At 44.2% G+C, this 16,329-nt stretch overlaps 1 protein-coding gene across 1 annotated transcript; it reads left to right on the top strand.

Annotated features, from left to right (window-relative positions):
* The first annotated feature begins 1,255 nt into the window (after nt 1-1,255).
* LOC132857346 (uncharacterized) lies at nt 1,256-13,341 on the top strand. The gene is made up of 7 exons (XM_060887318.1): nt 1,256-1,835; nt 3,397-3,480; nt 3,600-3,923; nt 5,073-5,228; nt 5,385-5,416; nt 11,522-11,624; nt 11,730-13,341. The coding sequence occupies exons 2-6, from the start codon at nt 3,435-3,437 to the stop codon at nt 11,609-11,611; spliced, it is 648 nt and encodes a 215-aa protein (XP_060743301.1). The 5' UTR covers nt 1,256-1,835; nt 3,397-3,434; the 3' UTR covers nt 11,612-11,624; nt 11,730-13,341.
* The last annotated feature ends 2,988 nt before the right edge of the window (nt 13,342-16,329 follow it).

Genomic DNA, 16,329 nt, shown 5'->3' with positions numbered 1-16,329 from the left:
GGCCAGAAAGAAGATTCACATGCCACGAGTCAGGCTGGTGCCAGGTGCAGCTACATCTGCATGTGATACCACTGTCTCAGTTCTAGCATGTTTGTGGTGGTGAATTACTGCCTCACCGTTAACATTTCAGGCTCCTGGAACTCAATAACAGCATGTCCATGTTCCACGGGTGCTGTTGGAAGCCCTCTTGGGTTTGGCAGTGAAGGCTTTGTCACACTGATCTGCTGGAAGTGTCTCGGTCAGTTCACTTTTGTCAGTCAAGCAGCCTGACTAAACAAATCCAAGTAATTATATGTAAATATATGTAAGTAATTAGTAGTGAAATATTGTTGTTGTTGTTTTTTTTCTTATTCACAACCGATTGTTTGCGCCAAGTGATTAAGACTATGTTTTGGCCAGTTGACTGTTTTTCCTGTCAGCACTCAGGTAACAGTAGGAAGTGAAGGTGTAGATGTGACCTCTACAGTGTGTACTGCAGGCTCGCATCCTAAAACTAATGAATCTGCAGAATCGGGCACTTTGGAGTGTTGAAGATGTTAGAAAGGGGGCTCGAACACACAACCTTACCTGCTCCAAAACCCTGAGTCAGGCTGGTGGGGTTATGAGATCTCTATTAAAATAAGAATGCATTGTTAGATTATCTTTTTTTTTATGAGATTTAACTTTAAAGTTAAGTGCCTTTGAGTCATTGTTATTCAGTACACTGTTGTTTGGATCTGAGATGAAGTTTCATCTACAAATGAATGGTGTTTAAGGCACCATTGACTGCAGTGGTCCTGATCAACCTGCTGTTCTTACCTTCCCTGTGAGTGGGAAACATTCTGTTGCACAAAATTCCAAATAACAGTTGGTCTGAGTCCAGTGTGTATTATCTCTGTAGTCAAAATTTGTGAAGTTCAGGGAAGAGGATGGAACTGGTATAAATAATATCTTTACTGGATTTTTGTTCTGAGTTTTTCTTTTCTCTTATTTATTTATTTCTGTATTAAAGTTTTTTTTCTCTTCTCTAATTAATTTTTTTTATATTAATGTTACACTTTGTACATTCAAGATGAAGTGATGAACTTCACAAAAATTAGTTTTTATCATTTTTGTTTAAATATCTAAAAATGTAGAGGAACTTTTCTTTGAGTACTTATTTAGGGAGAAAGTGTCGTCAGCGGGGAACATCGGGGGTTTCTCGTCATACGATATGTTTTTGGCCTCAGTTTCACTGCACGTGTCTGGTGGACGCATGCGCTCTGAGGTCCTCCCTGTAAAAACTCTGTGTATATCAGAGTTGGAGGAGCCTCTACCCTGTTCGATCTGATGATTTCTCCATATTAACAGATTACTAGTTCCAGATCTCATCACTGTGTGATTCTTGAGGGTGACGGTGTTCGTTCCAGACATGCTACATTAGGACTTGTTAGGACGAGATTTCCGGTCCATCCACTGCAGGGTGAGGCGCTGATACTTTAACCGTGTTTCTGTAAAGAACATCTGGATTAAATAACATGCTTTAGTGAATAAAGTGTGTTTACAGCTGAATTAACCGCAGTTTTACAAACCAGGACGGACACCGACATAAGAACAGATTTAATCGTTTTTTAACTTTATAATCCTCCGAATGTTCACACCAGACAACTGGACCAGACCTGAAGACCTTCTGTCTGTGTTCACTGTTTAATGTTGGAGATTCTACAGACAAGAAACTTCACAGAATCTTTAAGTGATCAGACTAAAATAAAGAGAAAGTAAAAGCTTCCTGCAGTCAGGATGATGATGTAATATGACACTAAACAGATGGCAGCAGGACATTAAATTCACACTGGAAATGTTCTTCTGTCTCTGAGGTAAAGCTGAGTTTGGAATTCTGCTCTCTCACTATTTTTATTTTGTTTACTGTGTATTTTGCTGATTTCTGAAGATTTCTGTTGGAAAAAACTTGGCATTGTTTTGTAAAGAAACGTAAGTGATTAAATATGATCAATATCAGTGTAATACTGAGACAGTTTAGTGTGATATGATCAATATCAGTGTAATACTGAGACAGTTTAGTGTAATATGATCAATATCAGTGTAATACTGAGACAGTTTAGTGTAATATGATCAATATCAGTGTAATACTGAGACAGTTTAGTGTATAACTCTGTTATACCAGTGTTATTGACATGTAATCATCTTGTTTAATGAACAGGGGTAAAAAGTGCTTCATGTTCCCTCTGTGTGTTTTCAGGTGAACGTTGTCTAGCTGATACCGTTGTCTGTGTTAGATAGTTTTGTGATTTATTTCTTACTGCTGTGACTGGGGGAAAGAGACAGAACCTTTCTGATGTGATAAACAGAATTTATTGATTTTCAACAACTTTACATAAGCTTTAACTTTTCTACTTCAATATCCCAAGATTTGCATAAACAACGCTGCACTACTTAAGATGTGGTCTGGAATAAAAGATCCCCATTTAAATTCTGTTTCCAGTGACATCACTAACTCATATTGTGGGTTACGTTTATCTAAATCTGTGGTCTGTTCTGTCAGTAGTTTAATGTTCTAGACTCTGCTCTGTGTGATAAACACAATCACTGATCCTTTATTCACACTGATGGACCTTTTCTCTAAGAGCAGATCCTTTATTTCAGAGACACGATTACTTATTCAGAGGGAGGATTAATGTTAAGGTGATAAACATCCACCTAATAGTGAATAAATATCACAAACTTCACAACTAACTCTGTACAAATTCACGTGTTTGTATAAAAGCTGATGATTTCCTTCTTTCTACATGAATGATTGTGTACACGTGTTATACTCAGTCACGTGTTCATACGTGAACTGAAAGGTAGATTTCTGTGTATAAAGTAAATCAGTATAAATGGTGTAATGTAGTGATAGAGCAGGATTTTTAGCTCCTAGCATTGTTTAGTGAAGGCTGATTAGATTTAGTTCTCAGCAGTTAGTTCAGGTTGTTTATGATGTAACGAGTCTCTTATTAATCTGATACTCAGTAAAAACACTAAAACTCGTATCCTGATCCCTGTACAGTGTTTAGCAGACGCTCTTATCCAGAACATCTAACATTTATCTCATCATACAAATGAGCAGTTGAGGGTTAAGTGTCATGATCAAACATAAAGCAAAGACAGCTTGACATTGTTGGGATTTAAACCCATGACCTTCTGATCAGTAGGCCATGTCTTACCCACTGAGGTCACACTATACAGGTCAACACAGTATATTTACAAGGATTTTTTTAATCTGCCTGGAAAATGAAACCAGTGAAATTAAGAGACATTTGTAAATATTTGGATTCACTGAAGAGTTAAACACATGCTAACTGCTATAGAAGTGTGTGTGACATCAGTCAGCTGTTCTGTCACTTTTATTTATAACGTGTCTCTGTTTGTTTGTTTCAGAAAATCTGCCAACACTCCACAAGAGTCTTCCAGACATCATGTCCCTCCTTTATATTTCCATCTTATGGGTCTGTGCCTGTGTGGGTGAGTGACCAGGTTCTACAACACCAACAAGACAGAAGTGTCCTTCTATTGAATCAAATATCACAACAATGTTTTGTCAAATGTTACAAATCCTGTAGATTGTAATGTTTCTCCCACAGACAGTGCAGAATCTCTGGTTACTCTATCAGCTCCAGTGGGTTCCACAGTCATCCTGCCGTGTAAACTGACTGAAGACTTCAAACTAACATCAGTTATTAAGTGGCAGTTCAACAGTGACATTGTGTTTGAGAGAAGCAGTAATGGTACATATTCAGGTTCAGGATATGAAGGACGTGTGGATGTTCCTGAGGACGAGCTGCGTAAAGGAAACTGTTCCCTGGTGTTGAAGAACGTCAGATTTACTGATGACAAAATCTTTACAATGGTACATACGGACAGTGCGGTAGTGAAACAAACGATCAGTGTTACACTCTCAGTCTATGGTGAGTAAAGTGTTCAGTGTAAAATATTGACTAATTATAGAAGTCACAGTGTCTCAGATAACAGAGCTGGAAATAAGGAACAATAACAACATCTATTATAGACAGGAATCAATACTTTATTTAGAGTTAACAGATGATGTGTTAGAAAAATACACAAATACAGACATAAATAAGACACAGACAATATTTTATTTGTAGAAAGTTTGTCAGAAAGGTTCAGAGGTCATCTGGGTGAGATTAGAGATGTTCATCAGGACTGAGATCCTGCAGCAACAATTAAATAACTTTTACTTTCATGTGGACAAGAACAAGTGATCAGATATGAAGCTCACAGGACAACAAAAAACAATCAGTTTCTATAAAGTTTCTATAAAAGAAATAAAAATATAAAGTTCCTAACATCAGATCATTTCCTAAAAGGTTTTTCTGTGTCTCTGAAGATCTTTTTTTCAGTGTTTTTCAGTCCTGGTTGAGAGAGAACTACACAGTTTAATGTTCCCACAGATCATTCTAAAGCTTTTCATGGCTGTGTTAGACTGAGTGAGGAGAACACACACCTCCTGTCCTGTATTTCACTACTGTTTCAGCACACACTCAGTCACTTCCTCTCAATAATCAACACTCAATCCTCATCTAAGAGCCTTGTGATGTGATAAAGTACTGAAATGGTTCTTAACCAATAACTCTGATCTGACATTGATAAAATATCTTCACTTTCCATTTCCAGTTGATTAAAACATTATAAATGTAGAATAAATGAAAGTGATCCAGTGTTTGTGATCCTTTCACTCTGAACAGGGTTTCATGGAAAAAGCAGTACATTAGGATGGAAAAAGGAACCTGGTTAGATTTTAATGACATGACAAGGGGGTGTGTCTAAAGTACAGGGCTTTTCTTAATCTGGTGTGAGCTCCAGTTCTAAACATCTCTTATTGTTCCTGGATAAACTTTAATAAAACACTTCACATTATTATAGCAGCACAACACTGATTATTATTTAAGGATCAGTGATGACATCATCTGCATGTATGGCTGAAAAACACTGAACAATATCAGTAAATGTAGTCTGATGTTTGATAGATTTTCTTTAAGGACACGTTTTCCTCAGCGCTGTACTGATATCTCTGTGTGGTTTAATGTGTGTTTTAGAGGACAGTGTTAATGAGAGACGATCTTTATCAGAGGATTCAGACTCACACCAGACTGAAGGGAGAAACAGGATTATTTTATATGTTGTGATCGTAATCTTCATCATCATCGTCATCATCATCATCTGTGTGTCTGTGTACTACAGCAGTGTGAAAGGTAAAACTGGTTAAAATTGTAGGTTTAATGTCTGAAAGAATCAGAGAGAATTTTTGTGGTAATTGTGTTTAACATGTGTCTAAATTTATTGTCTAATATAATTTTGAAATATTTATTTTATGTTTCTGAAAACGGAAAATCATCACCTATCATCAGGTCTCAGACGTGCCACCGACTCCACTGAACAGGTACGAAAACATATAAATAAAAATAAATAAATAAAATTTTAACCACTTTTTTTCTGGTATAAAAATATTATTGGGTTTTGGTTGTAGTTCAGGTGGGGAGTTTACAGAAACATGGCAACCCTCCCTGCCTACTTTGTGTCACTGTCATTTTAAAGGTACATTAGACAAGATCAGAAACTTTGGTCAGAAGAAGCCTCAAAGTTTTTTATTTAAACTTTATACTTCTGGACATTCTGTGGTACTTTATTTTCTGTGTTATTTTTATTTCCTTTTCATGGAGCAGTTTTTTTGAGCACAGAGAATGATCTTGATGTGCAGGTGAAAGTTCAGACTGAGATGGAGGGAAGGGGCTCCGTGGGATTTCTATAAATGACTGAGACGAGATTCAAACACAAACAAACCTGTTTCAGTCACATAATACACTCGTGTTGAGGTCATGACTTACATCAGTATTATTTATTCACTATGTTCCAGGTTCCCTTTCGAGGGAACTCGACGCTGCGTCAGTGCTGACGCTATGGGAATGCTTCTTTGAGGAAGTTGTGTCTGAAGCTCTGTGTGCACACACGCCATTTTAATGGCTCGGAAAGGACACGTGACGGAGTAATTACTCGCCAGTAAGTCCATATAAGGGCATCTACGTCACACTGCTCCAGCTTTCTTTGTCTTCAGGAAGCGCTCTGTGTATGTGTGTCGTTTGTCACTGTCTGTCAAGTGCAGGGAAAGAAAAAAAAATAGGGAAAGCTAGGCGAGGACATAATTATGTTACAGTCCAAGCACTTTAAGCAATGCGTGCATCCGTGCCCCCGCTTTATCACGGGGGACGACTCGCATTCTCTTTGTGTTGTGTGTTTGGGAGAGGAGCATGCGCGGTCGGCTCTCGAGGGAGCCGGCTGCGTGCATTGTGAGGATTTCCCTCTGCGCACTCTCCGATCCCGCCTGGCTGTGTTTTCCAAGCAATCAGCTGCGCCTCGTGGTTCGGGTCCTGCGTCCGCCGAGGCGGCGCGGCGGCTCCGATCATGGGGTTCGCAGGTCGAGTTAGCGGAGGCGGAGCAAGAGACGGGTGTTTCCCTTTCTCTTGCCCTCTCCCCTGACTCCGTTCGCTCAGTTTCGGTTTCGGGAGCTCGCACTGCGATTTCTCCCGACCCGGAAGAGGGCATGCTGCTTTCCGCGTCGGGCTCTGAGGAGCTCGATGTGGGCGGGGACGTGCTTTCCCCCTCGGTAAAGCCGAATGAGAGAGAGCAGTCAGTCACGTTCGAGGAGCTCCTCGAAGTGGTGTCACGCGCCGTGGGTAGGCTGAATTTGGATTGGCCTGAAGAGGAAGTTAGTGTCGCCCGCTCTAAGTTAGACGACCGCTTTCTGACTTCAGGCCGCAGGCCACCTGCACGCAGGCGACTGCCTTTTTTTCCTGACCTCCATGCTGAGGTGTCGTGGTCCTGGAAGAATCCATTTGCGGCGCGTGTTTTTTCTCCGGCCATGTCTGATTATTCAGCCATCATAGGGCTGGAAAGCCATGGCTATGGGGCGATGCCTAGGGTTGAAGAGACGCTCGCGGGCTATCTCTCGCCTGCATCGCCCGCATGGAGGAGACCTGCCCTTCCCTCCAAGCCCTGTAGGACCACCTCAGCCCTTGTAGGTAAGGCTTATACAGCAGCAGGCCAAGCAGGTGCGGCTCTGCACACCATGGCCGTTTTGCAGGCCTACCAGGCTGACCTGCTGGCAGAGCTTGATGGGAGGGAGGAATTGGGACCTCAGGCGATATCTGAGCTCCGCCGGGCCACTGACCTTGCACTCCGTGCCACGAAGCAGACGGCCCGCTCCATAGGCCGTTCAATGGCTGCGCTAGTTGCCACGGAGAGGCACCTGTGGCTTAATTTAACCGGCATAAAGGACAAGGATAAGTCCTTTCTCCTGGACGCCCCGGTGTCGCCCCTGGGTTTGTTTGGCGACGCAGTGAATACTGTCGTCGACAGACACCAGGAGGTGAAACGCCAATCGGCGGCATTCAGGGAGTTTCTCCCTCGCCGCGGCGAGCAGCCTGGGCCTTCATCTAGCCACTCCCTGCCCCCTTCTAGTTCGCTTAGGGCAGTGAAAAAGGTTAGTGTAGCGGCCCGTGCCCCCCCGTCTAGGACTAGGGAGGCCGGTCAGCGTGCCCGGGCCCAGACCCGTCAGGGGAGAGGGGACCTTAGGTCCGTTATTTCAGCCAGGCGAGCCCCAAAGGAGTCCTGATGCCCGAGGGCGGGGGCTCCTGGGGGCATCCTATTCAGGAACGCCCCCCCTACTGCCTGCCCCGCCGTCTTTGTCGTTTCGGGGGGCAGTGGGGCCTGTCTCGGCTCCCCGTTTGTGTACGGATCTTCCCGGGTTAGCGCCTGCCAGTGCGCTGTTTCAGGGCACCCGGGAGGTCTGCGCGAGGCTGTTGCCTCTGTCAGGCAGCCTGGCAGCGTGGAAACTTCTGCCAGGGGTGTCGCAGTGGGTCCTGGACACTGTAGAAAGAGGGTACAGGATCCAGTTTTCCTCCCGCCCCCCGGGCTTCCAGGGCATGTTGCCCACGATCGTGGGCGGGCACCAGGCGGTGTTCCTCCAAGGGGAACTCTGCTCGCTTCTGGAGAAAGGGGCCATAGAGCATGTTCCCCTCCCAGAGCAGGACTCCGGCTTTTACAGCCGATATTTTGTTGTTCCCAAGAAGGACGGGGGGCTGCGTCCGATTTTGGACCTGCGGGCTCTGAACTGTACTCTGAGGACCTACAAGTTCAAGATGCTCACGCTCAAGGTGATCGTGTCCCAGATCAGATCCGAGGACTGGTTTGTGACGATCGACCTCAAAGATGCTTATTTTCACATAAGCATTCTGCCAGAACACAGGAAGTTCCTCAGGTTCGCTTTCGGGGGCGAAGCATACCAGTATCGTGTCCTTCCTTTTGGCCTGGCCCTTTCACCCCGTACGTTTACGAAGTGCATGGATGCTGCCCTGGCACCGTTGCGTCTCCAGGGCATCCGTGTACTGAATTACCTCGACGACTGGCTCATTCTGGCCCAGTCCGAGGCTATGGCAGCCAGTCATCGAGATGCTGTGCTTGCCCACATGAGGTCCTTAGGCCTCAGGCTGAACCCAGGAAAGTGTGTGCTTGCTCCTTCTCAGAGAACCACCTTTCTGGGGGTAGTTTGGGATTCCACCACGATGCGGGCACATCTGTCTCCCGCTCGGGTGGCCTCCATCTTGGCAGCAGTGAAAGCTATTCGGCTGGGCCGCGGCCTCTCTGTCGCCGAGGCACAGAGGGTGCTCGGCCTCATGTCAGCAGCAGCCAACGTTATCCCTTTGGGTCTGCTTCACATGAGGCCGTTCCAGTTCTGGCTCAGGGGTGCGGGCTTTCATCCTCGCAGACATCCCCTCAGGGTTATACGGGTTACGCGCCGTGGGCTTCGTACCCTTCTTCTGTGGAAAAGACCCCGGTTCTTGGCCTTGGGTCCCATTCTAGGGGCGTGTCACCGTCGCAGGACTCTTTCGACGGACGCCTCGCTCTCGGGCTGGGGCGCGGCTTTAGATGGCCGCCCGGCCCAGGGCCTATGGGAGGGCCCCTGTCTCTTGTGGCACATAAATTGCCTGGAGATGAGGGCTGTGTTTCTAGCGTTGAAACACTTTCTCCCACACCTCAAGGGCTGCCATGTCCTGGTGCGGACAGACAGCACCGCGGTGGTGTCCTATATCAATCATCAGGGCGGTCTGCGTTCACGCCCCCTGTTCAGGTTGGCGCGGCAGATTCTGCTCTGGGCAGAGACCAGGTTTCTTTCGCTGAGAGCGGTTTTTATCCCAGGGCGTGTGAATCGGGAGGCAGACTTCCTGTCGAGGCAGGTGCTGAGGCCCGGGGAGTGGCGGCTTCACCCCCATGTGGTGGAGCGAATCTGGCGGATTTTCGGCCGGGCGGAAGTGGATTTGTTCGCCTCCGAGGAGTCGACCCACTGTCCGCTGTGGTTCTCCCTCTCTCATCCGGCCCCGTTGGGCCTGGATGCCCTGGTATGGACGTGGCCGAGGCTCCGTCTGTACGCCTTTCCCCCGGTAGCTCTGCTCCCGCAAGTCCTAGCCAGAGTGCGCCACGACCAGGTCAACCTTCTCCTAGTTGCCCCTCGTTGGCCCTCTCGAGTATGGTTCACGGACCTAGTCTCCCTCCTGAACGGCACTCCATGGGAGGTTCCCGTCAGGAGGGATCTCCTCTCTCAGGCGCAGGGGGCAATTCTTCACCCCCGCCCCGAGATGTGGAAGCTTTGGGTCTGGCCCCTGAGGGGGACCAGCTCCTAGACGCAGGCCTCTCGACTGAGGTGACAGAGACTCTGCTGAATGCTAGGGCTCCCTCCACTAGGAGGCTGTATGCTCTGAAGTGGAGGCTTTTTCGCCTCTGGTGTGACGAGCACTCTCAGGATCCAGTTCACTGCCCGGTTGGTACAGTGCTGGAGTTCCTGCAGTCTTGCTTTTCTCGGGGCCTGTCCCCGTCTACTCTAAAGGTGTACGTGGCCGCGGTCGCTGCGAACCACGAACCTGTCCTTGGAGCCTCCTTGGGTAGGCACCCTTTGGTCTCTCGCTTTTTGCGTGGTGTCAGGCGGCTGAGGCCTTCCTCTAGACCACGCCTTCCTTCCTGGGACCTCTCTGTGGTCCTGGAGGGGTTGGTGGAAGCCCCCTTTGAGCCCATGGAGTCAGCCTCCGAGAAGTTTCTGACCCTGAAGTCGGCTCTGCTTCTAGCCTTGGCCTCTCTCAGGAGAGTCGGTGATTTGCAGGCTTTGTCGATTGCCCCCACCTGCCTGGAATTTTCCCCCGGCATGTCCAAGGCTATCCTGCACCCCAGGCCGGGTTATGTCCCTAAGGTGCCAAGGATGGCGGGTTGTCCAATCATCCTGCAGGCCTACTGTCCCCCGCCCCATGAGTCGGCGGAACAAGGGAGGCTGCATTTGCTTTGCCCGGTAAGGGCCCTGAGGACTTACGTCCACCGCTCTAGCTCGTGGCGTAACTCCTCCACCCTTTTCGTCTGTTTTGGGGGCCGGAATAGGGGTAATCCGGTTTCCAAACAGCGCCTGGCCCACTGGGTGGTGGAGGCCATTACTCAGGCCTATGAGGTGCGCGGTCAGGCCTCACCTCTCGGCATCAGGGCTCACTCCACTAGGGGTATCGCCTCATCCAGTGCTTTGGCCAGGGGTGTCCCCATTGAAGATATTTGTGCTGCGGCAGGATGGTCCTCTCCGCACACCTTTGTCAGATTCTATGACCTGGACTTGGACCCCACTCCAGGGTCCCAGGTACTGCGGGGCCTGTGATGTGCTGTTGGCAGTTTGCTCGTGCTCTTTCACGGCCTCTGGCACAGTCATCGACCGGTGCGTGGCGGCGTGGGTATTGGCGTTCCCATAGCGTCAGCACTGACGCAGCGTCGAGTTCCCTCGAAAGGGAACTACACCAGGTTACGTATGTAACCCGGTTCCCTGAGAAGGGAACGAGACGCTGCGTTGCTGGCCACGCCCCGGGCGTCCGTTCGCGCTTCCTTCCGACAAATAGAAGCTGGAGCAGTGTGACGTAGATGCCCTTATATGGACTTACTGGCGAGTAATTACTCCGTCACGTGTCCTTTCCGAGCCATTAAAATGGCGTGTGTGCACACAGAGCTTCAGACACAACTTCCTCAAAGAAGCATTCCCATAGCGTCAGCACTGACGCAGCGTCTCGTTCCCTTCTCAGGGAACCGGGTTACATACGTAACCTGGTGTAGTTCTATGTGTTAGGAACAAAGAGAAAAAACTGGACTTTTACATTAAAGTAAAAACATTGTCCTGTTTTTTTCAGTCACCATCACACACTCAGTCTGAAGTGTTCTGACTCTTACACTAATATTATTTATTTATAGGATTTATTATCAGTTATTAATCTAATATGAAGCCACAATAATAAGCCAAGTGTTTAAGGGGATTAAATTAGAAATGTGACAAGAAAAGTGTGAAATATTCTAATAAATGTAAGTGAACAGAATTCAGTAAACAGAACAGTGCAGTTAATGTCAAAGTTTAGACAATAAACAGAAAAAAACTCTTCAGTGTTTCTTCATCATCTGAATCTGAATCTCTCTACAGGATGGAAACAGACATCATCACAGTGTTCAGTACGACACAACGTCCGACAGTGTGACGTACACAACAGTCGCCACACAACCACAGAGTTAATGACCAACACAAGGTGGCACCAATTATTTATCTCTTTTCTTTAGAGATGAATTTTGGCATTTTTTACATGGTATGAAGTTGTTTTTTCACCACCTTCTCCTCTCCTTTCCTCTCTCAGATGGTCTGCTCTGATCTCATCATGGATTTCAGATCATCTTAAACTTCATCCCTGCACCACTGAGCTGATGTTCATCTCTGGAGCTTCATCACCATGTCAGGATCTTCTGATTTACAAACATCCTACAAGGAATTAAATATCAAAATGAACAATTACAATTGGAACATAAAATAAATAAATAAGTACAATAAAAAATATAAAAAAAGCTTACATAAAAATACACTTAAATTAGATAATATTTTGATAATACAGTAATAACTGCAGCAATTCAGAGTTCTTTAACCTTGTTTTTCTCCCAAATTATTCTGTTGTCAAGTCCACTTGATCACAGAAGTGTAGAAAGTTAGTCCAGATTTTATAAAATTAATTTAACTTCCCTTTGATAACAAATGTCAGTTTTTCCAAAGCAAGGTTTAAGGACATTTCCTTGATCCATTGGTTAGAAGAGGGTCTTTGAGAATCTTTCCACTTTAATGCAATGACACGTTTGGCCTGTAGCAAACTAAAGTCTATTAGTTTACGTTTTCTTGCATTTACGACCAAATTTATTGGGTATAGATGGAATACACACAGATTTGGGTCAAGAGGAACATTATCTCCAATTAACTGACCAATCATAGTAAGAATTTCCTTCCAAAATATATGAAGCTCTTTACTTTCCCATACACAGTGGAAAAGTGACCAGTTTCATCTTTACACTTTGTACAGTTGTCAGAGATATTGGGATTGAACCTATTTCATTTTACAGGGATAATGTACTGTATGTCCTTAAAAGCCATTTGTATTGCAGTAGTTTGCACCTTGTGTTAATGCTCTGGGCTTGAGCCAATAGTATTAAAGTGTATTAAAGTATTAAAGTGTGGTTTTCCTGATTGACAATAAGGTTCTGAGCAGGTTTTCATTTGAGAGTGTACAAAGCTCCTGAGCTGCAGATATTTAAAGTAGTGTTTCTGAAGGAGACCATATTTTCTCACCAGTTGTTGAAATGACATAATATACCTTCTCCGTATAAATCTTTTACTTGGCAAATTCCTTTATACGTCCAGTTTTTAAATCCCATATCGCTTCTGCCAGGTGTGGGAAAATAATTTTAAGTCATTGTTTTATTTTCTTTTAGTTCTAGCATATTTTTGTGGATCATGTAGAAGCCAAATCCAGTTACAATGCTAGTTAGATTCAAACTTTACATTAGACTTGTGGTTCCTGTATCTCATTAATAGTAAAGGACAGGGGCAAGGTAACTCAGGGTATCATCTGTCTCTTTGTGCCATTTGTCCCGTTGTTTAAGGTGGCCATTTGATTCAAGGTCTGAGTCAAGAATGAATGCCAAGCATTAGAGGTGAACTGGTTCCTATGATAATGAAGGGGTCTGAGAAAGACTGTTATGTGAATGGGATTAAGGGTGGGTGAAATTCCAGGATCTGGTGTGGGGCTGTTACATCCCTTCATGCTTTGATTGTCACCCGAGTGTTTTGTCTCTATCTGATGTGACTGCCCCCTAAAATGTGTATGTTTACAATGTATTACAACTTTAAGTCAGACTTGATGACTGCAGCACCCGTGCCAGTACGCTCTGACTTGCAGACTCGTTTCATGGTGTATCTACTGTACAATAAAGACCACTGCACAAGGATATCCAAGTCTCCTGGTCTTCTCTGGAAAACCTTTATTACCCCAGATTGGTGAAAATCATGTCAATGTAATTCTTTCACCTAAATATTCATGAGCTTCGTACCAAACAGATATTGTATTTTTAAGAAAGGGATTTTTGGTATTTTTTTTAAGTGTTTTAATTGAGGAAGAATAAAGATACGTCTGTAGTGAGACTGGCATTTCACTTTTTTCCATATCTACCCATGTTGGTGAGGGGTCAGTATTGTTGAAATAATACATAGCTGTACAGAGTTGGGATGCGCAATAATAAAGTTTACTATATTTGGCACTCTAAGTCCTCCCCGGTCATGTGGTAGACATAGTAGGGACTAACGTAATCGAGGGCGTTTATTATTCCAAATAAATCTAATAAATATTTTCTTGAGTGTGGGTAAAAGTGTAGCAGTTAGTGGAAGTGGGTTTGACTGGAAAAGGTATAAAAACTTAAGTAGAATTGACATTTTTAAAATATTAATGCGTCCTATCATAAAAATCGTTAGTGCATTCCAACTCTCAAGTGACCTAATGGTTAGGTCGAGACTCCTAACCCTAAGGTTATGACTTTGAGTCTCAGGCCAGCCACGACTGAGGTGCCCTTGAGCAAGGCACCGAACCCCCCAACTGCTCCCCCCACTTTGCCGCAGCATAAATGGCTGCCCACTGCTCCGGGTGTGTGTTCACGGTGTGTGTGTGTTCACTGCTGTGTGTGTGCACTTTGGATGGGTTAAACGCAGAGAACAAATTCTGAGTATGGGTCACCGTACTTAGCCGTATGTCACGTCACTTAATGGGTCATACTTAGTTGAAACAATTTTGTCCAAACTGGGAGTCACCTTAATTCCTATATATGTAAATTATTCTGGAACATTTGCAAATTGTGTATGATACACAGAGTTTCTCCTTTCATCTCCATTTAAAAATAATAGGGCGCTTTTATTATTAATTTTATAACCTGCTTCAAACTCTATTAGAGTATTGTAAAGTGCCGGGATAGAAGTTTCTAGTTTTGTAAGAAATACTACTATGTCATCTGCAAACAAGACGATGTCCCTTTTCACCTAATGTTATACCTTTTATATCTGGACTATTTCGAATTGCCATGGCAAGAGGTTCAACTGCAAATAAAAATAATACGGCTTATGATGGGCCTTGGCGTGTGACTCTACTTAAACTAATTGGCTTTGAGATTTGGTTATTTGTTATTACTTCTGCCAGGGGATCCTTATAAAGTAGCCTGATCCATTTAAGATATCCATCTCCCAGTCCAAATGTTTTAAGCGTTTCAACAGGAATTCACATTCAATCCTGTCAAAGGCCTTTTCAGCGTCCAATGACAGGATTGCACGGTCTTTAGCATTCTGCTTTTTATATAGTATATTAAGAACCCTATGTGTATTATGGAAGGTCTGTCTTCCAAGAACAAACCCATTTTGATCATTTAAATGAGGTTTTGTACACGTTTCAGTTCTCATAGCTTAGGCCTTGCAAAGTATTTTTGTGTCACAAGACATTAAGGATATCGGCCTATAAGATGACCTGTTATTAGAAGGTTTGCCTGGATTTAATATGTGTTATTAGTGCTGATCCTAATGAAGGGGGTAAGATTCCTTTCTCAAATGACTCCTTTCTCAAATTACATATTAAGCAAATGTGGCATAAGTTTTGTATAGATTTCTACCGGCAGGCCATCAGGCCCTGGGGCTTTTCCAGTGTTCATGGTGTAAGAAATAAAAAATGCGTAGTGTAAAAATAAGACGATGATGGTGAAGATCTTAATGAAGAACAAGAAGTTTATTCCAGCATAGCAGTGACAAAATACCTGACGTACTTTGGGTTCATCGGAGTCAACAAGAACCCAGAGCAAATCCTGCTCAAGCATTATATACAGTTTTCCCTTTTGGTAATTTAAATGAAGTTCCGCTTTGAATGTGTGTTGAGTGTAAGAATTGACTGTCTCCCAAATGGATGGGCTACACCTTGTTGTCTAGCTGATTGTCTTTAAATGTTAATCATGGTCACGTACACCTTGTCTTGGTATTGTTACAATTGTTATCAACCAAGTGGTCACTTTAAATGGTAATCGTGGTCACGTAGACCCTTTGTTCATGGTGATGCTTAATGTCCTGCTGCCGTGTTCCCATATTTATAATTGAATCAAGTTTATACGTTTAGAGCCCTAAACGTATTACCTTATGATACTTAAACCTTTTTAGGAATGAGCTCTTTTAGATGTGTATCTTGGAGTGGAATTTGGGTGCAATTTCTGTAATTTCTTACAGTCCCCCCTTTGATGCTTTTGGCCCTGAAGCATCACATCACTTCCTTAATACAGATCACACCTCCCATTTTGGGCAGGTGCCCAGTGTCGGTGAAGCCCTGCCTTAGGTTGTTCCCCTTCGGCCCTCAGAGAATCTTACCCGTCATAGAAACTTCACCTCACGCACACTGGTTTTAGCTCCATTCCATAAGGCAAACTTATCACAGGTTTTCTTCTTAAAATTTGGTTCTATGTAAAATATTACTTGGGTTTGGAGCAGAGACATTCAGAAACCATCACAGCCAACGGGAACGTCCCACATTGATCATTGAATTATCTGCAATCTGTCGTTTCAATATGGTACACATACAACCTAACATCATGCATTGACAAAGAATGAGAAAGATGCATACACACACAGCAGTTTTGAAAGTTACATCCCAAATCAGATCAGAATAGGCAATAACCAAATCACCACCATGCATTTGTTTAGTCAAAACATTATCTTTTCCCACAAGACCTTGTTGAGCTTTAACAATATGGTCGTCTTTTCTCTGCATTAGTGACATTAGCATATTATCCAACTTTGGTAACTCAAAATCAAATTCGGGGATATCTTCCACAAAACCTAGTTGTTCCTCTGGATTCAGTGATAGTGTTTGTTGGGTAATATTCACATATGGGAAGTAA

This window comes from Tachysurus vachellii, chromosome 14, assembly GCF_030014155.1.
Source record: "Tachysurus vachellii isolate PV-2020 chromosome 14, HZAU_Pvac_v1, whole genome shotgun sequence".
In the NCBI taxonomy this organism is placed as follows: Eukaryota; Metazoa; Chordata; class Actinopteri; order Siluriformes; family Bagridae; genus Tachysurus; species Tachysurus vachellii.
Note: the sequence above shows the minus strand (reverse complement) of the source record. Positions and strands in the feature narration are given on the sequence as shown.

Bases quoted from the DNA above. Each gene is read 5' to 3' on its own strand.
- LOC132857346 (XM_060887318.1), top strand. From the start codon at position 3,435: ATGTCCCTCCTTTATATTTCCATCTTATGGGTCTGTGCCTGTGTGG. The intron at 3,924-5,072 runs GTGAGTAAAGTG...TGTGTGTTTTAG, and splicing joins TGTTACACTCTCAGTCTATG to AGGACAGTGTTAATGAGAGA. The intron at 5,417-11,521 runs GTACGAAAACAT...ATCTCTCTACAG, and splicing joins CCACCGACTCCACTGAACAG to GATGGAAACAGACATCATCA.